Here is a 23,521-nt window from a genome sequence, read left to right as displayed (position 1 = left end):
CCTTAAACCAGAAACAGGGAGGTGGAGGAAGAGGACTGGGAAGGACAACCCCCACTCTTACAGTTCATTAAATTCATTATAGAGAGACTGTGCTTCTTAAGGCCTCCATAGACAATCCTTGGAAAGATCTTTTGTGTCACTCGGCTAATAAGACCTTATGTTTAAAAAAAAAAAAAGAAAAGAAAGAAAAAAAACTTCAATGAAACACTGAAGGGGACTATACCTTATTCAGCTCTCAGCCTCAAGAGATTCTCCATGGCAACACAGCACCTCTGCTAGGTTACAGATAACACTAAGGAAAAGCTTAAGTGTTTGAGCCTTTTATACTCTAAAGTCAATATAAGTTTCACTTTGTAGAAAAGACCACTGGTTTCTCAGAAATGAACCCCTACTTTAGAGGACACTTGGCCATTCAATTTAAAGATTATATTTCCTGTCTTCATTTGCAATTAGGTGTAGCCATGTGACTAGATTCTAGCTGGAGGGAGGCGTGAAAGTTGAAATAATGTGTGTAACCTTTTTAGACAGCTCCTACCCTGTATGCTTGCCTGGAATTTAGACACACTGGCTTGAGCAATGATTGCTATGTTGGACCATGTGGTCATTTTGAATGTAAACCAAACAAGATAGAAGAAACCTGAATTTCTAGCATGGAACACCTACCTACCATTTGGAACATCTGCTAGCCCTATATTGAGTACCTCTGGACTTCTCGAATATGAGGGACAAATACATTCTATATTGTTCACCTCTCTTATTTTGAATTTCCTTGTTTCCTACAGTTGAACCTGATCTTGTGTTACATACAGTGCTATCTTACCCTATTCCGGTTGCTAGCACTTATAAATGGGAATGACTCAGGAATTAGCTATAAACTTAATTTTTTTTCTATTCTCTACATAGAACACCTAATGCTTCTTATTGGACTACAAATATTAAAAACAATGTTTAAAACCACATTTGTTTTTGTAATTAAATAGTGATGGTGGTACCATATACTAAAAATATACTTAATATCACTCAATTATATACACTAAAAGGGTGAATTTTATGGTTTGTGAATTTTATCTCAAACTTTTATTTTTAAAAATCTTAAAATCAGTCATTCAATGTAAAAGCATTAAAATGTTTAAATATTTTTAAACTACCATTAAAACTACCACTGCTGTGTGAGATGACGTTTATTAAACATCTATCTGAAATATACTTAATTAAAACTGCCATTTCTGTGGGAGATGATATTTATTAAATACGTGAAATATAAAACTTTAATAACACAAATCCAGATGCTTTAACTTGTGACTATTCTGATATCCCCCTTTAAGTTTGCTTCTATTTTATTATTATTCATTTCCAGATTCAGATTTTGCATTACTTTGGAGAGCATATTTTCATCTTTTTTATCTCCTGAAGCAGCCCCTTTGTTGAGGGCTTCTGCTACAATAAAAAATTGTTCTGTTGGTTGAAGAATGCTAACTCCATAGCCGTTGTTGTTGTAAATATGATTATTAGTCATTTTCAATTTGGGTGCCGGAAGAACCTGTTAAAGTATTCAAGGAGTTAGTTTTTCAGTAATTTCTATAAAAATAAAATACGAACTAATGAACATATAAACTCTAACACTTATTCTTGGGTTAAAACATTTCTTTAAAATAAGTGAATCTCAGTTTTGGACAAATGTTATTTTCCTCACCCTAGATTAATATAATATTACCTACCAAAATGTTTAATGTGGAAACATTAAATGAAGCTTTCAACTTATTTTTATCAGTTATTGATAAGGATAACCAATTCATGATGAGGTTACAGCAATATTCCATGAAGCTAAATTTTAATAAACAAGATAAATATGAAAATAGATAATCTCAGATGACAATGATAAACAAAAAAATAATTTCAATTACTTATTGACATTACACAAGTCTAGAGAGGGACCTAGAAAGGTAGAATTTATAGGAGTAGAAAAGAATAGGAAGGCATTTCATTTATAAATTATTGTTATTAATGTTTTAATTGGTTACTTTATTTTACAAAGTTTGAAAGTAAGACTATTTCTAAATATATTATTCTCTTAATTTTATTTACTTTCCAAAATGTATTACACATCTGGTCAATGAAAAATCTAAAACATTTTTATAAGAGCAGACTTACTTTCTTATATTCAAAGTTATTTGCTAAGAATTCACATTGAAATCACAAGACTAAACTTTTTTCCTATCACCTGTCTATAAACCATATTTTAATTATTCGCACTATTCTTTTCTAAATTAATGATATTTAGACTAAATTTTAAGACTATACCTGATATTTTAGTATCTTTCTATTTATAATTCTTATTTCTATATTAAGAAATTTAGGAATACCTTCATATTGACTCCACCTAAGGTACTTTTTGAACTGTCACTTGTTCTGAGGTTATTACAGTGATGAATTTCATTCCTTTCCAAAATGGCTATGCTTCCAGGATAGAGTTCAACACCAGCACCCTGTGAATTAAAAGCAAATAAACAATCTATAAAACACAATCATAACCTCTCCAGAATTATCTTTAAATTTGAAAATTATAATTCTCTATCAATCTAAACACACTAAGTTATGTGAAAATACATTATAATGTACGCAACCATTTATTTTAGAGATGCTTTAAAAATGCCGAAAACTAAGAGAATCTTAGGCCTCAGGAGGTTAAAGTCATATATAGTCCATTATATTGCTCCCTCACCCAAATGAAGTCTCTAGAAGGAAGTCAAAAATTTCTTTAAGCAATTCTTTTCAGTTGTAAAACTTTATTTTGTAAATATTCTTAATCCCTCATAATGCTTTAAAGTCTATTTACTCACTTTAGTGAAAAAGAAGAAAAAAATCATTCAATAAAAAGTTTTTATTGAATTTATTTTTCTGCTTCCTTTAATCTTTATTCTCATTCAATTTTCCAGTCCTTTGATGGTCTTCGTGATTGTTATATGAAGACATAAGCTCTTGTCAGAACTAATCACAATACGTTACAGCAATGTCTGATAACTTAGAAGTACGATTTCTTTTTAAATAAATCATCAGGTAACTGACTTGATCTATTTTATAGCTACCGATTCCTAGGTTTTTCTAAAAAAATCACACTTAAAGCTAATAATTCCTTATTTTGGACTTAGGCAGTTCACTTTTCCTAAGTGTGCCAAGACACTCTTGTATCTGTCTTCATTTGGTTTATTTTTATTAGTTTCTAAGCTTATAATTCAAAGATGAAGTAATTATTATCCTTGGTTTACATATTAAGATCACCCAGAGTTATCTATAGTCATATAAAGCCATAGTTTTTAGAATGAAATACCTGGGCACCAGTTATTTCACTGTCTGTAACTGTCAGAGCAGCCCCTGTAAGTACACACACTCCCGTTCCTTCACATTTTAATATACAGTTTTCTAGAGTCATATGACCAGACTCCACCACCACAATACCATCAACGGTCCCTTGTTGTATCAAAGATAGATTCATTAGTTTCACATTATCGGCTTTGGACACCACAAAACTGTCATGAGAAGGTTCAGAAGTAATCATGATTTCTTCTCTCTTTCCAACTCCTGATTCATAGGGACAAAGATACATAATTAAATCAGTAATCCCAAACTTGAAAGCCCTTTAGTCATTCAATAATACTTGCTATTACTAAGTTTTTCTTTTCACATATTTTTAATAAGTGACATATATAAATACTCAGTTGTTAACTAATTGGATACTTAACTGTAATGTAATCTCGTGTCCTTATTTGATGCCATGATGGAAGGCTGGATTTATAATCAATCTAAATATACTTATGGCACTTATTCAACATACTCATTCCACTGCATATTTCTCTAAATTATATAATCAGCAGTTATCTACAAAATGTCTAGGATACAAAAAGTATTTTACCATATCCTAGTTTCAAAACCATAAATTACCATACTAAAAAATGACTGACAGAGACTCTTGAATTAAGCTACAAGATTAATGTAATCATATCTATGCTTTGCTCTAGAGTAGTCAAAGCAATCATCTAAATTTAACATAAATCTAAAAATAAGGGGCTGGATCTTCAAGAAAGCTACAGATTTTTTAAATTACAAATATGACCCTTATCTATATAGTTCAACAAAATATTACTGATTACAATCATCAAAATCTAGTGAAAATTTTATTCAGTTTTTGCATTGATAGGCAAAATTTAAGTCATCTGTTCTTTTTGGGGGCTAGACAGTGGGAATGCTCATACTTTAACGTAAAAAGGCAGAATTAAAGATACTAAATATGTTCATAACCTAAACCTAAATAAAAGTTAGTTAACTCTGCTTTTCTACTATTTTAGTAAGTGTGCAACCTTTTTGAGAAAATGCCTTATATTTGGATTTTCACACTAAAGTGATATGAAGTACAATGGAGATAGATGAAAACAAAGTTGTTTGGGTAAAAATATAGATGGCGCTCATAGAAAATATTATGAACGTTTCGTTTTCCTTTCTGGTTTTGATTATTTAAAATCTATATTATCATGGGGAAGAAGTAGTCTCATTGATTGATTTGCTCTGGTGCAGTCTGTCTAAACGAGGTCACTTGTACAGTTAATATACTCATAAACCAGTGAGAAAATATATTTTCTTTTTAAAGTGAGAAAATCTTACTTGTAAAAGGCACATAAAAGATTTTTGTGAAACAGACTCAGTTCTAATTTCTAATAATTTGATTAACCATGTTTATAACATACATTTTGGCCAGTACACATTGCTATAAAAAGATTGCAAATGATGCCTAGCTAACCCTTTATAATGATGTCATCAGTCAATAAAGCAAGATTTACAGCTTGATATTCTCCTGGAAAAATAACTACCGTATCTCCACTATAACAACTATCCACAGCCAAATCCAAATCATCATGCTGTTGGAGAAGTGTGTCTGAAGGTAAGTCCTTTACCTGAAAAGAGGAGAAAAGACAGCACCACCTTCAACAATAGATTAAACTTTTGAAAGAGGTCATTTTAATCAGTTAACTTACTGGTAATGTGCTTTTCCCAAGACTTACCTTGTATGGGTAATATACTGTACTTACTGTATGTATTTATGTTTGTTAAATGCTCAGAGTATCAGCCCATCATTTAAGGGGATGGTGAAATGAGATTTTATGATCACTAACAATTTTATAGCTATTAAATACTGTGTGCCAGAAGTCATATTTTGAACTTTACATATTACCTCCTAAGCTTCACAACAGTTCTTTGAGGTAAAGTATTATTATCGCCTTAAAAATTTAAGGATATTAAAACTCAGTGAGACTGATTTGCCCAAGGACACAGAGCTAGTGAGTGGTGAAGCTAAGCTTTAGATCCAGGTCTTTATGATACCAGATCTTTTTCCAGTATACTACTTTATTTTCTTTAACTCAACTGACTCTACAATTTCGATAAATCAACAAAATGTTATATATTAAAGATTGTAGAACTAAAAACAAAACATACTAGGAATTTACAGTGGGGTAGAAAAGGGTAGAGAACTTTATTATTAGTGTCATGAAGAGTGAAAAACTTTAAAATTTGGAAACTAAAAATATATTGTGAAAAAATACCTATTTTATCCCAATAGAAATGGCATCATTAATATATGATTTTTCTTATTACAAAAGTGGGTTAGGACCCTCCACAATGCCTTCATTTTAACTTAATCACTTCTTTACAGACTTTATCTCCAAATACATATGGTCACATTCTGAGGTGCTGGGGCTTAAAATTTCAACATAGGAATTTTGAGGAGACACAATTCAGCCTATAACATCCCCTAAGATCAGGAATAAGACAGAGATGCCCACTTTTACCATGTTGCTATTCAACATTATATTAGCCAAAAGTTCTAGCGAAAGCAACTAGGTAAAAAAAAATAAAAGTTACCTAAACTGGAAAGGAAGAAATAAAACTATCTCTATTTGCAGACAACATGATCCTATATATCCTGTACAAAGAATTCACCAAATATATAATAACTAATCAATTCAGCAAAGTTGCAGGGTAGAAGATCAACACACAACAATGAGTTTTGCTTCTACATACCAGCAATGAACAATCTGAAAAGGAAAATAAGAAAACTATAAAGAGAAGGAATAACCAAATTCCATTTATAATAGCATCCAAAATAATAGAATGTCTAGGAATAAATTTAACCTGCATAAAAGATGAAAGCCTTATATGTCAAAAACTGTAAAACATTGCTGAAAGAAATTAAAGAATACCTAAATAAATGGGGAAAAATCTCATGTTCATGGATTGGAAGATTTAATATTATTAAGATGGTGATACTACCCAAATTGATCTATAGATTCAATGTAATACATATCAAAATTCCAACAGCTTTATTTGCAGAAATGGAAGAGCTCATTCTTTAATTCATATGGAATTTCAAGAGACCCTGAATGTACAAAACAGTATTGAGAAAAAAAAAAGTTGGAGGACTCACATTTCTGATATCAAAACTTTCTACAAAGCTACAGGAATAAAACTGTGTGATACCGTCATAAGAATAAACATATTGACCAATGGAATAGAATTGAAAGGCCAGAAATAAACCCATCCCATACCACCATGGCCAGCTGATTTTCAACAAGAGTGCCAAGACCATTCAATCTCTCTACAATACTGTCGGGACATTTGCAAATATATGCAGAATGAAATTGGACCCCTACCTCACACGATATAAAAAAAGTTAACTCAAAATGGATCAATTACCTAAATATAGGAGCTAAAACCATAAAACTCTTCAAGGAAAACATGAGAGTAAATTTTTATGACCTTAGATTTGAAGATGGTTCTCAGGTATGACACTGAAAGCATCAAACTTTAAAATTTTTGTGCATCAAAGGGTATTATCAAGAAAGTGAAAAGACAACTATGGAATGGGAGAAAATATTTGCAAAGCATACATCTAATACTAGGTCTAGTATCTAGAATATTTTAAAAACCCATAATCATCAACAGCAAAAAGACAACCCAGTTTAAAAATGGGCATAGGACTTGAATAGACATTTCTCCAAAGAAGATATACAAATAACCAACAAGCATATGAAAAGATACTCAACATCATTAGTCATTAAGGAAATGAAAGTCAAAACCACAGTGCAATACAACTTCATATCCACTAAGGTGCCTGTAATAAAAAAGATAATAAGTGTTGGAGAAATCACAACCCTCATACACGGCTAGTGAGAAAGTGGTTCAGCAGCTGTGAAAAAGTTTAGTATCTTAAAAAGTTAAACACAGGATTACCATATTAACCAATAATTCTACTACTAAGTAAATACCCAAAATAACTGAAAACAAGTAGTCAAATAGACATTTGTAATGAATGTTCATAGCAGCACTATTCACAATAGCCAAAAAATGGAAACAACTCAGATGTCCATCAACTGATGAATGGATAAAGAATTGTGATATATATATATATATATATATATATATATATATATATATATATATATATATATATATATATATATATATATATATATGTATGTATATGTATATGTATATATGTATATGTATATGTGTATATATATATATATATACACACACACACACAGTAGACTATTCAGCCATCAAAAGAAACGATATATGTTCCAATGTGGATGAACCTTGAAAACATTATGCTGAGTAAAAGAAGCCAGATACAAAAGGTCCCATAGTGTATGATTTCATTTATATGAAATACCCGGAATAGGTGAATTTATAGAAACAAAGAAAATTGGTAGTTGTACAGGGCTGGAGGGAAGGTGGAATGAGATTCACAGCTTAATGGATATGGAATTTTGTGTTGAGGTGATGAAAATGTTTGGGCACTAGAGAGAGGTGGTGGTCGCACAACACTGTGAATGCATTAAATGTCACTGAACTGTTCACTTTAAAATGGTTAATTTTTTTATGTGGATTTTACCTCAAAAAAAAAAAAAAGGAAAAGAATAAAGATACAAGAAAGAGAAGGAATAACCAAGACCATATTGTCTTTGAGGAGACAGGTGGCAACGAAATCAGTAGTACAGATGGAAGCGAATTTAATTCATCTTGTGTCTGGTATATTTTCAGACACAGTTATCAGATCTTGTAGCATTACAGTTAAAATCTGAGAGTACTGATGATACATTATTGCAATATGAATGGCAAAACAAATAATAGCAGTTGACATTTTTGTGGTAGGCACCTTGCTAAAAGATTTATATAAAATAAATCACTTAAGCTTAACAACTCTACAGGATAGACTTCATTTCTCCCTTTTACAAATGAGGAAATAAGAGAAACTATGTAACTTACTTAATCTCATACAACTATTAAGAAGCAAAACTGAATCAAACTTAGGTTTGTATTATTTCAAAGCCTGTGTTCTTCTCCATCACTATCCTGCCTGCAGACAGAAGAAACAGCATAGAGCCCGTGATGAACAATGGGGATTCTGCTGTTTCTTCAAGATCTGGGAGGAAGACTAATTAATGTTTAACTTTAGTTTAGGCACTGGGAGAAGTACTTATTGTCTTTGCCAGGAATGATTCAGAAGCTGGAGTGCGTCTAAACCCGTCACGATTTGAGAACTTGGGAAGTAAGAGAGGAGGAAAGGACTGATCCTTAATTCGCTGGGCTGGAAGGTTATTTATGACGTCAACTGAATAGAGAATGTAGGAGGACTGTGTACTAAAAGATAAGTTCAAACTTACAATCGTTGTATGTTAGACACCCAGGTAAAACGCTTAGAAGGACAGATAGTAACGTCGGCCAGCAAAGAATAAAAGCAAGGAGGGAAAGAGCAAGGCGAATAAATTTACTGAAAAATCACCATGTGCCAGGCACTGCTAGGTATTTTATACATAACATCTCATTTCATCCTATAAGGTGGCAGCGGTAAACATTTATTAAGTACTTACTATGTACTGGGCATTATTCTAAGCGTATTACAAATATGAGCTCAATATTCACAGCTGTATAAATAAGAAACATAGCATTATCCCCATGTTATAAGTGAGGAAGGTAAATAACATGTTGAAAATCACAAAATTAGTAAATGACGACGCCGGAATCTGAATCCAGGCAGTTTGGCTCCAGAGCCCATGCTCGTAATCCCAGTACACGGTGTTTATCTCTCTTTTTAAAGCACTCTGCGAATAAGGACATTGACGTTCAGAGGTGCAGCTTGCCCAAGATGATACAGTTATTACGCGGTCTCAGAGAAGCTATAGGAACACTGGGCTATCTGACAACAAAGTCCATGTGTTTTCACCATACCACTTGTGACAGTCACTAACAAAGATGGCGGGCTGATAAAACTTTAAGGAGAGAGGACGGAGCAGGAAGAACACTGAGTAAAGAATGTTCAAAGTTGAGAAAACTCTTAAAGGCTATATACATAGCTATGACTACTATCAAATTAAAATATTTTGTCAACCTTAAAGGTAAATCAGAAATCAAAGATCTAAGCAAAGTGGAAGTTCACGATGCTGCCTTCTTAGAGACTTCCTCGCCTTACCCTGGCCGCCCAAGTTCACGGATATTCACTTACACAAATGAAGACGGGGCTGCAAAGCACTGGGTAAAATCAAAGACATTTCTCATCACGTAGGAAAATAAAGCCAGAACCAGACTTCAAAAAGATTAATAAAAATGATCAAATAAGGCTAGAGATAAAAGCAAAACCTATGCCTTACTTTTTATAAAGATGTTTTAAAAGATGTTTACAAAGATAATTGGTAGAATAATTAATGTTATTGACTAATCTGATCCACTAAGCGATTAAAAGGAAAATTAAATTTTGTTGAAAATAATAAAAATGATAGGAGAGCAAACAAGACAAGTCTTATCCCTCTCCCCTCTCCCTGCCGGCTTGCTTTCAGTGTCTCATCCACACCATACTCTCTTGTCAAACGTGCATTCATTTACTAACTCACCAAAACCACTGGGCACTTACCACGTGCCAAGCATCGTACTAGGTGATGGGATGTGTCGTAAACATATACCCTTTGCTTTCCAGAAGCTCATATTCTTGTAAAAGAGGCAGACGTTCAACAGATAGCCACAAAAAGTATTAAATACAGTCATGGTAAGGGAAAGTGCCGGTCAGAGAAAGTGCGGGGTGCTATGTCAGTATCTAGCAGTCTAAGGCATTCTGGAAGGTTGAGAAAGGTTGGAAATGTTTAAATTGAGGCCTGAAGCTTGTGCAGCAGCTCTGTGAAACAATATTGTATACACTCGGAAGTGACGTTAGTGAGGGAGAAATTGGCATATGAAGGTGATGAGGGATATGATTAGGGTAACTCTCGGAAAATGTAATTAGCAGCTGGGTAGATGGTGATACCATTTATTGGAAAAGAGAACTCTAGAATATAAAGAGGTCAGTGAGTAAGAGAATGGACATTTGAGTTGAAGTACTTGTGAGACAGATAATAGAGTGGTGATGAGCAATAGGCAGTTGGACATAGAGGTTTGAAGCTCAGAACAAAAACCGGGCTGTGGGTAAACATTTTAGATTCTCAGTATATATAATCAAAGTCATGTGTGAAGATCAGATAAATCACTTAGGGGTAATACAGCGCAGAAGCAAGGTCAGTACCAAGCACTTAGAGGACAGAAGGAGGAAAAAAAAGCAACTGCAAAGAATGAAAACCAGGCAAGTTCAGTAACAGAAGACAGAAAAAAAAGAATATTTCAAGGGGAAAGCTGTGAAATGCTGAGATCAAGTGAGATGCAAATATTACTCTGACTTAGAACATTTTTCCTCTGGGGCTGGTTAAATTTATAGTCTTCCTTCAGGGTTCATCTGGGTTATCTCTTCCAGCCAGCATTGCCAGAATTCCTAATTCTGACGTGTACCCATCCTATGTGCATCCTGTACATATTCCCATCATAGCATTTATCATTCTGCGTTATAATTGCCTATTTACTTGTCCATATTGCCACCATAATTCAAACGTGTCGAGTATATGAAGAAGCAAGACTGTGGGTCTGGTTCAACACTCTCTCAAATACGGTCTTTCTCATATTTGTCTCCCATCCTTTCCATAGCTATGAGCAGAGTGCCTGACAACAAAGGTTAGTACTCAGCAAATCACTGTTGACATTTATTTATTTAGTACCTAGTATATGCCCAAAACGCTAAGCTGGATATAATGGGGGAAATAAAGCATTCATGAGTCAGACAAGAACTCTACCTTCAAAGAGTTGCTTTTCTGATCATAGGCAGCTAAACTTAAATGAACAAGAAAGAATAAAGCATATTTCTTACCATGTCAGTAGTCATCACTTTGGCTACAATATGTGTTATAGTCTTTCCAAAGTCTCTTTTTCCTTTCCTACGCCTCAGAATTCTTGGAAAGAAAGGTCCATGAACTCTAGAGTTGAAAACATTCATGATTAAATTAACATGAAAAAGATTCAACCTATGCTTACCTAGAAAATAAACACTTGGCACTAAGCATCTTTGAGAAATAGGTTTCACTAATTTTAAGTTTCTTAAACGAGAACAATGAACGATTAAAATATTTTAGACAACCGAGTGTTTAAACCCTTGAACTCTAAAATCTTTTCATTTTAATGGTTTGTACCTGAAATCTGCATGCAACCCACTACGATTAATACCTCAATCACCTCAACTTTTCAGTACAGTAGAAAAGTTTCCTAATTGGACTTTCACAATCCGCTGAATTGTAGACTCCCACAAAGCAGAGGCAGGTTATGTCTGTGATGCTGAGTGTGATGCTGGGACTGGCATTGCCCTCAATGACCACTTTGTCAAGCTCGCTTCCTGGTTTGACAGTGAGTTTGGCTACAGCGACAGGGTTGTGGACCTTAGGGTCCACATGCCCTCCAAGGAGTAAGAGTCCCCTGGACCACCAGCCCCAGTAAGAGGAAGAAAAGCCCTCAGCTACGGGGAAGTCCTTACCCCAAGTTGATTCCCAACACCCTGAGAATCTCCTGACCTCCAGTTTCCACCCCAGAACCACTGAAGAAGGGGAGGGGCTTAGAGAGCCCTACCTTGTAATGCACTATCAATAAAGTTCACTATACCCGCCCCCCCCAAAAAGAATGTTTTGCAACATGCCTAATTTTAGATACTATGTTTGGTTAACACACTATTTCCTTTCAAAAGATATGCCTCTGGTCTCCCTAGAGCTAGCTGGCTCTTGGCCTCCCAGGAAGAACAATTCCAGCTTCTCTCCTAGTCGTTTTTATATTGTTTGCTATTCAGCACTTCTAATTAATTCTATTCTTTCTCTTTGTCTGATTTTCTTGACAGTTCCTGTTTCCTATCTCTTAATCATTTAAGTGTCATCAAAAGAAAAGATTTCGAGGATAACTTTTATCGTAACCCTCTGTCCGCCAAAGGGACGCCTTTCCCAACAATGCCGACTTAGCATTAATCTTAGGTGTAAACTTTTGGTTCCTCTGTAGCACTTTGATTATTGTTTGATGCTAATGAGATGCAGCTTTAGTACCAATGTTTTTCAGCTTATATTTCAATTGTCAAATATTTTTGTGAAGCTTAAAATTTCAGGAAACCAGTTCTAAGAATTTACTGAGCAAGTTATTAAAATTTTAATATCATAATAGCAACATCCTTCAAAGCAAGTTTCCTTTAACATTTCAAAATCAAACCCACTCCGCATTTTTATACCTATTTAAGCAAGTGGTTTTGATATTGAAGAGAGAACTACTCAGAACATTTTTTCACCATATACCCGATTACTAGCTGCTCAAGGAGTAAAGCATCCTACGTTCGGGAATTAACAGTTTATCATGCAATGCTAGTTTTTAAATCAAAAGTGTATATCAGTATTTTTAATCAGATTTATAAAGGTATAATTTATATAACAAACATTCAGATTTTAAGTGAACCATGTCATGAGATGTTACAAATGTATACACCCATTAAACTCAGTCACGACAATCGAGACACAGAACATTCCCGTCACACTTGGTGTTGTATCTAAAAACTCATTGCCAAAGCCACGCTCGCCTAGGTTTTCTCCTGTGTTTCATTCTAGATGTCTAGTAGTCTAGTTTTACGTTTAGGCCTATGGATCACTCTGAGTTAACTTATGTGAAAGCTTTTTTCTTGTCGTAAGGATGGTAATGATAACTCACAAGCTCATTAGGTGTCAGAGCTGGATCTGGAAATCCTTGGTTCTTTTCTGTAGTTTCCATTTCTCTGCTGAGATTTTCCATTTACTTGTTAACACCTAAATTTTCCTTTATTCTGTAATCATGTTTTCCTTTAATTCTTTGGACATATTTATAACAGAAACTTTGAAGTTTCTGTCTGATACTTCCAACATCTGGGCCCACTCAAAATCAGTTTCTATGAACCGTCATTTTTCCTGAGTATGGATCTAATGTTATGGTTTCTTTGCTTGTCTATTGATTTTTGGTTGAATACTGAAGATTTGGATAATCTATTTTGGTAACTCTGGACTGTGTTACGTTCTTCGGGGGGCTGCTAGCCTTGTGTTCTACCAGGCAGTGAACTTCCCTGATCTCACAATGTAGACTGTTTCCCTTGAGGTGTGCAGCAGCTGGCATCTCTGCTCAGTCCTCTCCGCTCCCAGGCTCCTCCTCGGAGCCTGGTTCCCAGATCTCTCCGCCCCAGCAGTGCGAGCAGCGCTGAGTGGTTAGCGAGGGATCTGGGCAGAGCGTCTGCTCCAGCTTTGGATTCCCCCGTTTGCAGCTCTTTTACTTTCAAGATATTCCACCTTCATTCCCAGCTGCTCTTGACGGCACTGAACTCTGTCCTTTGTCATTTTGAATCGGACTGTATTTTTTTGCTGCCAAAGCTACGAGAATTGGTGATTACCCTCAGGCCAAAAAGCCACAAATTCCCATTTCTTACCCATTCCCAGGAGAAATCCATTTCAAGAATAAACTTTTATGGTTACTGCCTGCTTTTAGTCATTTCATAGTGCCTTCAAATAGTTGGATACTTTTAATATATTTTGTCTGGATTTTATAATTGTTATCTATCGAAGGATTTGACCAATTAACTCACCCCACCATTCCCAGAACCTGATACTGTGTGATTATAACTTTTAAGATGAGAGAACTCTGTTACCCTATGCCATTAGAATCTAAAGTCTAGATTCAACTTTTGTTGAATATGCATTTCTAGATAAGTATAATTCAAGAATCTTATCTATATTGATTTCCCAAAACCCCAAGGTTTTGTTACACAGGAATCCCAATAACAAGGAAACATCAAAAGTAAGCCCTAGAATGGGATTCTTGGTGATTAAAAAAAGTAGGTCAAATTCGAAAGAAAATACAAAAAGAAAAGATTTAGGCTAACAGTTAATAGTTAGATATGTAAAATGTGGCTCAGAATTCCTAAGGCAAAGAATGAGTAAAGGTAGAACACAAAAGAAGGGGTTTAACAATTAAATATGAGATAGTGAGAAGTCCTTTGACTTCATTCAAGATTTTTCATTAATTTGGGGAACATGATCAAGAATTCCTGTTTCCCCTTTATTTAAAACAAAGACAGAAATGTAAATATATTTTACTGCACAGAGTGTAAAAATATTTTAATATATTTTGAATTATCCTGTAGAAGGATGCTGGTTTAATCTATATTGTTTTATTTATCCTCAAAAACAACTTATCAACTTATGTTGGTTAGAAAAGCAGAAATTATGAGGCAGCCAAATTAGTCAATTCTCTACTTTACATATTATATGTGCAGGAGGTCTGTCTCCTTTCTTATGCTTTGGCCAAAATCAAAAGGGTAAAGATAAAAGATAAGGACTAGATGTATAAGGTTTTTTCATCAAAAAAAACTCTGCAATAATTTCAGTCAATTCAGATAATAGAAAAATAATTATCCAATATTGGTAGTTGCACCTTGTGCTTATCTCATAAATCGGGTATCTAACTTTGTAATCATTTCAATCAGGGTAACATATATAAGTTAAGCGATATGATAAAAGAATGTTTCTATTTAAAATAGAGCAAATTATTACCGGAGGCGTAAATCTTCCCACATTTTCAGTAATCCACAGAGCATTACTATCTCATAGTATTTTTTCCAGCATTCGACAGCCTCTGCTGCCGAGGGATCTTCTTTAATATTGCTCTGATACTCAATGAGCTCGACACGCTTGTTTTTATATTTCTCCAAAGTTTTTTTGAAACGTTGTGCAATGGGACCAGGTATTGTTCCATCTTGTATATCACACCACCTGAAAAGTAGCAATACAGTTATAACCTTTATCTTACATAATGTGCTCAATAAGTTTCTAACTATACTTACAAATTGATTCTTTCTTCAATCAAAGCAGTATAATTCTCACAACTTTCTTCATCATCCCAGTCTCTCCAAAGAAAGTCATAAAAAAACCTATGATGAATCCAATTAAGATGAACATGATCAAAAACAGAGAGTAGCATGTTTAGAATTAAAAAGACATTCTGATGTCAGAATTTTTTACGTGAATCTTAATTATTAAGAAAGATATTTTTAAATGAGCTTTCGGTGAATTAATATTAAAGGTAAACTTTACAAATTTGATTATTTGGATTCTGTTTTAGGTTACTGCAGATAATATTTCTTGAATTGGAACTAAATTTCAAGTTTCAGATTTCATAGATTTTTGGTGATTATTTTGTTCACCAAAAAAATAATGCTTAAGAATATAATCAGATTTGTACATCAAGGGAAGGAAAGCATTAGAAAACAAACATGCGCCAGAATATTCTGTACTAAGTTTATGGATAGCAATCATGATATAACTGATGACATCTAGTATTTGTAATGTCCTTAAATGTGAAAAATGAAATCTAATATATTTCAGATGCTTAAATATGAACAGAATTTGATATTACTTATCTCTAGAATTTTTTAATTCAATTTTTGTAAAATGCAAGATTGAAAAATAGCGAACTTTTCGTTGCCCATATAAATTCTTCACAAGAGAATATTTTAATTAAAGAAGTTACAAATATATTCATTAAAAATGGACAGATTGAATTCAGCAGTGAGTAAAAATTACATCAATATTCATAAATGCTTCTGTAAACAAAACTTACGTATTAAATTTTTGAATACAATCATTATAACTTTCAGAAGTACAAAGCTCTGTTACCTTACGACTTCCAAGGCCAAAGCAATGTCCTGTATGTCAGACCCTTGTCCTTCAACAGGGTACACCTCCAGGAGAGGCACACTGTGCTCTAGTTCTTCTAGAATCTCGTCCACCAAACCCCTTGGGATGTTTGCAATGTTAGAAGAAAAAGGCTCCACAACGGAAACAGTAACTTTGAAACAAGACGATGAGCTTTGGTGTGGTTTACAAGTTACCTAAAATAAATATAAAATTCATAATTACAAATGAAAGCAAATAAACTACAAGGATCTTTCTCATATATGAGCTACTTATAAAATTCTTTTAAATTTTTATGACTTCTCTAACCAATACATAGAATATAGATCAATATTAAATACTAACACAATTTTTTCTTAAACACATTAGTTTTTAAGTTCAGGAGAGGAATCATATATCTCCATTATTTATTTCTAAGTTTGAGTTGCCAGACTTTTGGATTTTATAGAAGAGTAAACCTTTTAAAAGGTTTTTTTGGACTAATTTTGCCATGAAAAGACATAATCGAACTATAAATCTTTAAGTTGAAAATATTTAGCTTTATAAACAATACTATGTTGTGTTTACTTGGCTCATTTCACCACAGTATAGTGATAACCTCCAGCACTTCCCTGAAAATCAGTGCTTGAGAACCATTGTTTTTAAAATTAATAAATTATATTAAATATTAACACAAAATTAACAATTAATAAGTTGGTAAAAGGGTACCAACTTTTAGTTATAAGATAAATAAGGTCTGAGGATCTAATGTATAGCATAGTGACTGTGGCTGATAACATCGTATTGTATAATTGAAATTTGCTAAGAAAGAAATGTTCTCACAGAAAAAAAAAAAGGTAAATATGTGAAATGATAAACTAACTCCATATGGGGAATTGTTTCACAATGTATACATTTATCAAATCATCACATTGTCCACTTTACAGATCATACAAGTTGTCAACTATACCTCAATAAAGCTGAAAAAATTAACATTTCCAAAAACAACTTTAAAAATTTTCAAATACATGTCCAATAAAATTATTTTTAGGTAGAGTTTATTTACCTAAAGCTACTCATAGCAGCTTTATTCATAACTGCCCAAACGTGGAAGCAACAAAGATATCCTTTGTAGGTAAACAGATAAACTGGTGCATCCAGACAATGGAATGTTATTCAGTGCCAAAAATAAATGAGCCATTAAGCCATGAAAAGATATAGAGAAACCTTAAACGCACATTACTAAGTAAAGAAATCAATCTGAAAAGGCTACATAGTCTATGATTTCAACTACATGACATTCTGAAAAGGCAAAACTATGGAGACAGTAAAAAAAAAATAACCAGTGGTTGCCAGAGGTTGGCGGTGGCAGAGCACAGAGGGTGTTTGGGGCAGTGAAAATACTCTGTACGTTATAATGATGGATATATGACCCACAACACCAAGCGTGAACCCTAATGTAAACTACAGGCTTTGGGTGATGTGTCAATGTTCAAGGCTCGTCAGCTGTGACAAATGTAGCACTCTGGCGGGATGTCGACAATGGGAGAGGCTGTGTATGTGTGAGGGCTGAGGGTGTCTGGGACATCTGTGCCGTCCTCTTAGTTATACTGTGAACCTGATTCCAATATGTTGTATTAAATATTAACACAAACACTTCCAATCATCAATTTTGAAAAATTTCAAGTACGTGTCTAATAAAAGTCCTTATTTTTAGTTAGGTAAAAAAACATTTTAAGTATGAGCAAGTGTTATAGCATCTATATATATATCTTTCTATAGATAGATACATATATGAATAATCATTTAAATATAGGAAGCATCTTCAATTCACTAACCAAACTTTGAAGTACAAATTTTATAATCTACTTAATATAAATTGTATTTTTCAAAGAAGTTATGGGACAGAAAAAAGTAGGAAAATAGAATAATGGTTTAAAACTAGATGTTTGAATATAATAAGTGATCTTCAACCCACATTTGTGACAGAACAAAAACATATTTCCAAAAAGTAGGTATAAAATTTGAACCTTATATTTAAAATTTTTAGTTTTGGTGTTTTAAGTCAGTATTATACATGCATATAGTTTAGAATCAAATGGCGACAGTGGATTTGTTTTGAGAAGTAGAATTTCTTGACAATCTCCCACCACACTCTAATTCTTGTTCTTAGGGGGCAAACATTTTTAATTCTCTTAGCTGGTTATTTTGACATTCACCTCTTCGTTTTTTAAATTTTATTTTGTTAGTTTCAAGTATACAGTACATTGGTTAGACATTTATAAAATATAGTTTATAAAATGATCCCCCTAATTGCTCTTTCTCTCCTCTGGCTCTCCACCTACCCATTGCATTAATGCTGACTGCATTCCCTGTGCCATGTTCCCTGGCCCCGTGACCATCTATCAACTACTAATGTGTACTTCTTTAACCCTTCATCCCTTTCCCCCAGCCTTCTCCCCTCTGGCCGACCTCTTATTTTTAACTAATGTTCTTATATTGCCATTTATAGTTTTCATTTGCTTCAGTTTTTGGCATTATATATTGACTTCTTAATCTGAAAGACAAGAATTTAGTTGTCTCTTTCATTTCTTCCTATCCCCATCAAATACCTACGCTCTCCTGGTCCTTCATCCACCAATATAGTTACATCTTAGTATTCATCATTTACCTTAATATGTTTGAAAATGCTCTATCGTGTAAGCTGATTAGTTTTCTTTCTTGAATGAACTTGTTTTCTCAGGAGTCAATCATTGTATTGCTTTTCATTTGCTCAGTTTTCTATGTGCCTTTCATGAATTTAACTCCAAATTCTCTAAGTCATGTAAATCTCCTTTCAATGTGTTCAAAATACAGTCGGTTGTGTTGGAAATGAAATACCAGTTTCATTTCCTTGAAGCACTCTTTTCCAGAAGTCTCTGACTAGTTCTAATCTGAACTGGCTCTCTAAGCCTGCTACACACATAGCTGTTACCTCTTTACCATCATACTGGAAGTGCCTTTGCTTTTCTCTTGTGTTGGCCTTTCTGTATTTTGGATCTGATGTCTCCATATTACTTCCTTCCTTGACTGAAGATGACATCCATTAACTTCCTGAGAGGGGTACACTGGGTGTAACTTTTGAGATCTCACATAATTGAAAGTATCTTTTTTCTGCTCTTATGTTCTGCCCAGGCTCTTTCCGTGCGTGCTCCACATAGCAGAATATTTGTCTTTTCTTTTGAGCTGATCATAGAAAAGTCTTCCAACTCTCATGCCTGAGGGATATGCCTTAGCTGCCTGTGTTCTAGAAGCAGAGTCAGGGTGAAAGGCAGAGGATTCCAACGTTCATTATCAGTAAACTTTCTTATTCCCTTCTCAATGGGATAGTCCCTTTCCCACCCATGCGTCTCAAGCCAGCTTCTTAAATCTGTAGGTTGACGTCTGTTGCTAAATTTGGGAAATAGCCATATTTCTTTGACTATTTTTTCAGCCCCACCTTTTCTTCTCTTGTTCTGGAACTCAGAAGACAAGAATGTTAGGTTTCTGTTATAGTCCAACGCATCACTGAGGCTCTGTTCTTTTTCAGTCTATTTTCTCTCTGGGGTTCAATAAAGTAATCTCTATTTCTATCTTCAAATCCATTGATTGTCTCCCTGGACTTCATTCTGCTGTTGAGCACATCCACTGAGTTTATTTCAGTTATTGTACTTTTTTACTTCTAAAACTTTGGTTTTTCTTTATGTGTTTTCATTTATTTGCAGCGACTGTCTATCTCTTTGCTGAGATTGTAATTTCATGTTTCACATGCATTTATAATTGCTCATCGGTGTACTTTTTGATGGCTGCTTTAAAATCCTTGTCAGATAATCTAATATCTGTGCCATCTCAGTGTTGGTGTCTGTTCTTTAATTCCATTCAAGTTAACATCTTCCCGGCTCTTAGACATGAATGAGAGTGATGGCAAGTGATTTTTCTATTGAAACTTGGACATTTTGAGTATTATGGTTTGAGATCTTTGACCTTATTTAAATCTGTCGATCCTCTTCTGACATCAGTCTGGCACGGAAAGGGGGTTGCCACCTCGGCACTGCCAGATGCGGGCGAAGTCCAGATTCTCCACTAGACCTTTGCTGACTCCCCCCTTGCAGGGGGCGGAAGGATCTCTCCGTACTGGTAGGTGGCTGTCCAGGCTTCCGTTTAGTCCACATTGACACCAACGCCGGGTAGGCGACGTTCCTTCCCACCCAGCTTCCGTTTCCTTCCCACTAGGTCTCCCTAACACCACTCTGGCAGTGGGGTTCGTGTGCTTTGATACAACTTGGCGAGGGTAAGCTCTGTGATTGAATATATGCCGCTCTTTATCTGTAAAAATACCACTTACTTCTCCACCCGACATAGAACTGAATTGTTTTCAGGCAGTGTGCACTGTAATGAGTTTCTACCACAAGTTTTTCTTGTGACCCAAACTTGTAAATGTTAATTTCTATACAAGGATAATTGACTTTTAAGGGAGTCAAATTTATGACTTCAGAGATGCCACAATATTTAACCTACAGACATAGAAAAGCAAAATCTTATCAGATGAAGGTTTGGAAGTTGATGTATTAAATACATATTATATTTTTTTATAGGAAAAAAATCTTAATTTTATTGAGTTTTCTGATCCATTTTTTTCTTTCCTAATCTGTTTAAGTCTCATAATTCAGATAAGTGACAATTAAAGGAAAATGACAGAAAAGGAAGGCCCAAATTTGTTAAAGCCAAAATTACTATTTTTTAAGAAATGTACGTTTGTTATTTTTATGTTATTTGAACAGTTGAAACTCGGCTAATAAATACTGTCTGATACTAGATTCCATTTGCTGATAACTCTTTCCAGGTAAATGGGTGTTAATATCCGTCCTTTGCCTTCTTTTTACACTAATTTGCTTAGAAACTTAAAGTAGAAGTAAACTTTTCTCAAACTCTGTTTAAGTATCAAAGCTCCAAATTAATAAGGTTATAATTTGGTCTTAAAAAGAACTAATCATTTCACTCAAAAGATAAGGTAAAAATTATTCACCTCAACCAGTATACCAACAAAAGGGATAGAAGCTTCTTCATATTTCACAAAGAATAACTCAGGATTAGTTTTCCAGACTCCAAGCCATTTGTCTTTTAACTTTAATTTTTCTGATAGGTATTTACTCATAGCCTCATCAGCATCTTCTGCCTAGCAAAAGAAAAAAAAATACATATATAAAATATATGAACTTCTAATTTATATTTATTTTTACAGATTTCTGTTTAAATATGGAACCAATATACCCTAAATAATGAAAAACCTGGAAAATAATAGATTTTAACTAAACCTATATTTAATGTAAAATATCATAAACATTAAAAAATTAAAAGAGATCTATTCAGTCAGTAATTCAGAGATAAGATATCTACTTATTTATTTTTTAAGTAATTTGTTTTATTAATCCACTGAGCAGAAAGAACTATAATTATACATAGACAAAGTAATTATATTTAAAAGCACAGTAATTGTTTTTTCTGAACTTTAAAGATATAATGACCTATTTAAAATGTATTCAGTACATAAAAATTAAAATACCATTCCATTCTGTAAAACAAATGAGCATATTAAACATTCAATAAATATTTGCCCATTTGACTTTTCAAATTTAAATTCAGCCACCTCAAGGATGATAAATAATCTAAGCTCTTATGAAACTCAGTCATTAGAACCCTTGATTAATGACATAATTTATATAAGCATTTTTCGATGGCTTTAAGAGACCTAGCTTTCTCCAACCCTTGATATCAGATAAGTTGGCCATTAGTCCTAATTTTATGGTAATTGTTTTTAAAAAAATTTTTTTTTTGATTAGGAAATATGGTTAAGCTACAGAAAAATCTGACAAATGCAGAAAATATAAGGAAAACAAAATCACCCTTAATCCTGGCAGCCAGTATATAATTATTGTTGATATTTTGGTGGATTTCCTTCCATTGTTTTTTCTACATATGAATTATGTTTTGACTCTTGATTTTTTTTACCTTAATATTATAGCAAAGCATATCTGCAGTTCTTGAAAACATAATTTTTCAGCTGCATGCATGGTTTTCCATTATGTGAATTCACCACAAGTTCTTTACTGCCCCTGTGGTTGGAAATTTAGTTTCTAATTTTTAACTTTTATAAATCTCGCTGCATGACTATCCTAGTACATAAATATTCCATAACTTAAAAAAATAGGCTAGAAACATACAATATTAGCTCTATTCAGTGTTACCACGTACAGTATTTATCTTACATACAAAACATCATTCCACGCCCTCGACTGATGTCTGGGGACCATTCTTGGGGTGTAAACATTTTTAGCGTCGCAGTCAAAGTCAAGGCTAAGGAATCTTATCCTTACGTTCGGGCAAGGATTATTAAATGAAAAAGCTAAGATGTGTCCCTAGACCTTCATAAGGCCTGTCTGTCTTCAGTTCTTGGAAAACCAGAAAAAATACTATCAGAGTTGCCCCATAAACTGACAGATTTTCCGTTCGGGGGAAATCAAATTGTAACTCCTTTAGGACAGGGCCCGAGCACACCTGGTAAGGTGGAAGCCCTTTACATGGTGAATAAGTTTGATTTTTTGAAACGCAGGTTTTCTCTGTGCCCTCTGTACCACCATCGCGCTGAGAGTTCGACCCGAACTCCCCCGCCGACCCCCTTACACGGGTCCTGCCCTGGATTCCGGTCAGTTTTCTTCTCGTTCTCACCTTACAGCTCTGCAGCACCTCGTCGCAATATAACGCCACCTTCTCGTCCCGCCACATGCCCCTCATGGGGGACACGCAGACTGGGGGCAGTGGCTGCGCCTCCTCCTCCTCCTCCTCCTCCTCTTCCTCCTCCTCCGGCACGGACAGAAGGGGCTCGTCTTCCTCCTCCGCGGCCCCCTCGCCCTGGCCCTCGTCCTGAGACACGGGTTGGAGCTGGAGCTGGAGCCGCCGCCGGGCCGCCTCCCGGCCCGCCTTCCCCTTCACGGGTCGAGGGGAGGCCACCACCGATCGCACTGGGGACATGCCGCTCTTCAGGGTCCCCGACGCCGCCAGTTCCCCCGTGGGAGCGAAAACAACCCTCTCGCCCGACCTGCCGGGACTGAGGGTTCGGACTGAGTCCTCGGGCACCGTGACTCTGAACTCCGACGCCATCGCCCTAGCACCCCGAGGGCCAGCTGCGGCCGTTAGCCACCTTTCCCGCCCTGCGCCGCGCTGGCCAATGGGCGAGCTGCGCCCTCAGAGCGGGCAACGAGCGAGGTGGCTCGAGGGGTCCCGCTGGGGGGGTGAGTTGGGAATGGGGTGTTGGGGTGGGTCCAGGTATCGGGGACGGCTAGAGATGTTGTGGGGCGAGGCTTAGGGCGGGGTGCGACAGGACAGTG

General features: G+C 35.0%; 2 protein-coding genes across 7 annotated transcripts in view; one reads left to right on the top strand and one right to left on the bottom strand.

The window, feature by feature from the left end:
- Positions 1-23,521, top strand: part of DHX9 (DExH-box helicase 9) — a 92,758-nt gene that overhangs the window by 47,598 nt on the left and 21,639 nt on the right. The window lies entirely within an intron of this gene.
- Positions 1,169-23,465, bottom strand: SHCBP1L (SHC binding and spindle associated 1 like). The gene is made up of 10 exons (XM_039881295.1): positions 22,863-23,465; positions 21,163-21,312; positions 16,122-16,336; positions 15,290-15,376; positions 15,000-15,218; positions 11,276-11,381; positions 4,793-4,946; positions 3,329-3,579; positions 2,364-2,486; positions 1,169-1,540 (listed from the first exon to the last, which is right to left on the bottom strand). Exons 1-10 carry the CDS (start codon positions 23,292-23,294, stop codon positions 1,292-1,294), a joined length of 1,986 nt encoding a protein of 661 aa, XP_039737229.1. The 5' UTR covers positions 23,295-23,465; the 3' UTR covers positions 1,169-1,291.

This window comes from Pteropus medius, unplaced genomic scaffold (genome assembly GCF_902729225.1).
Source record: "Pteropus medius unplaced genomic scaffold, Ma_sr-lr_union100, whole genome shotgun sequence".
Taxonomy (NCBI): domain Eukaryota; kingdom Metazoa; phylum Chordata; class Mammalia; order Chiroptera; family Pteropodidae; genus Pteropus; species Pteropus medius.
Note: the sequence above shows the minus strand (reverse complement) of the source record. Positions and strands in the feature narration are given on the sequence as shown.

Bases quoted from the DNA above. Each gene is read 5' to 3' on its own strand.
- SHCBP1L (XM_039881295.1), bottom strand. From the start codon at position 23,294: ATGGCGTCGGAGTTCAGAGTCACGGTGCCCGAGGACTCAGTCCGAACC. The intron at 21,313-22,862 runs GTGAGAACGAGA...TTCTTTTGCTAG, and splicing joins AGGTGCTGCAGAGCTGTAAG to GCAGAAGATGCTGATGAGGC. The intron at 15,219-15,289 runs GTAAGTATAGTT...GCTACTTTTCAG, and splicing joins ATTGAAGAAAGAATCAATTT to GTGGTGTGATATACAAGATG.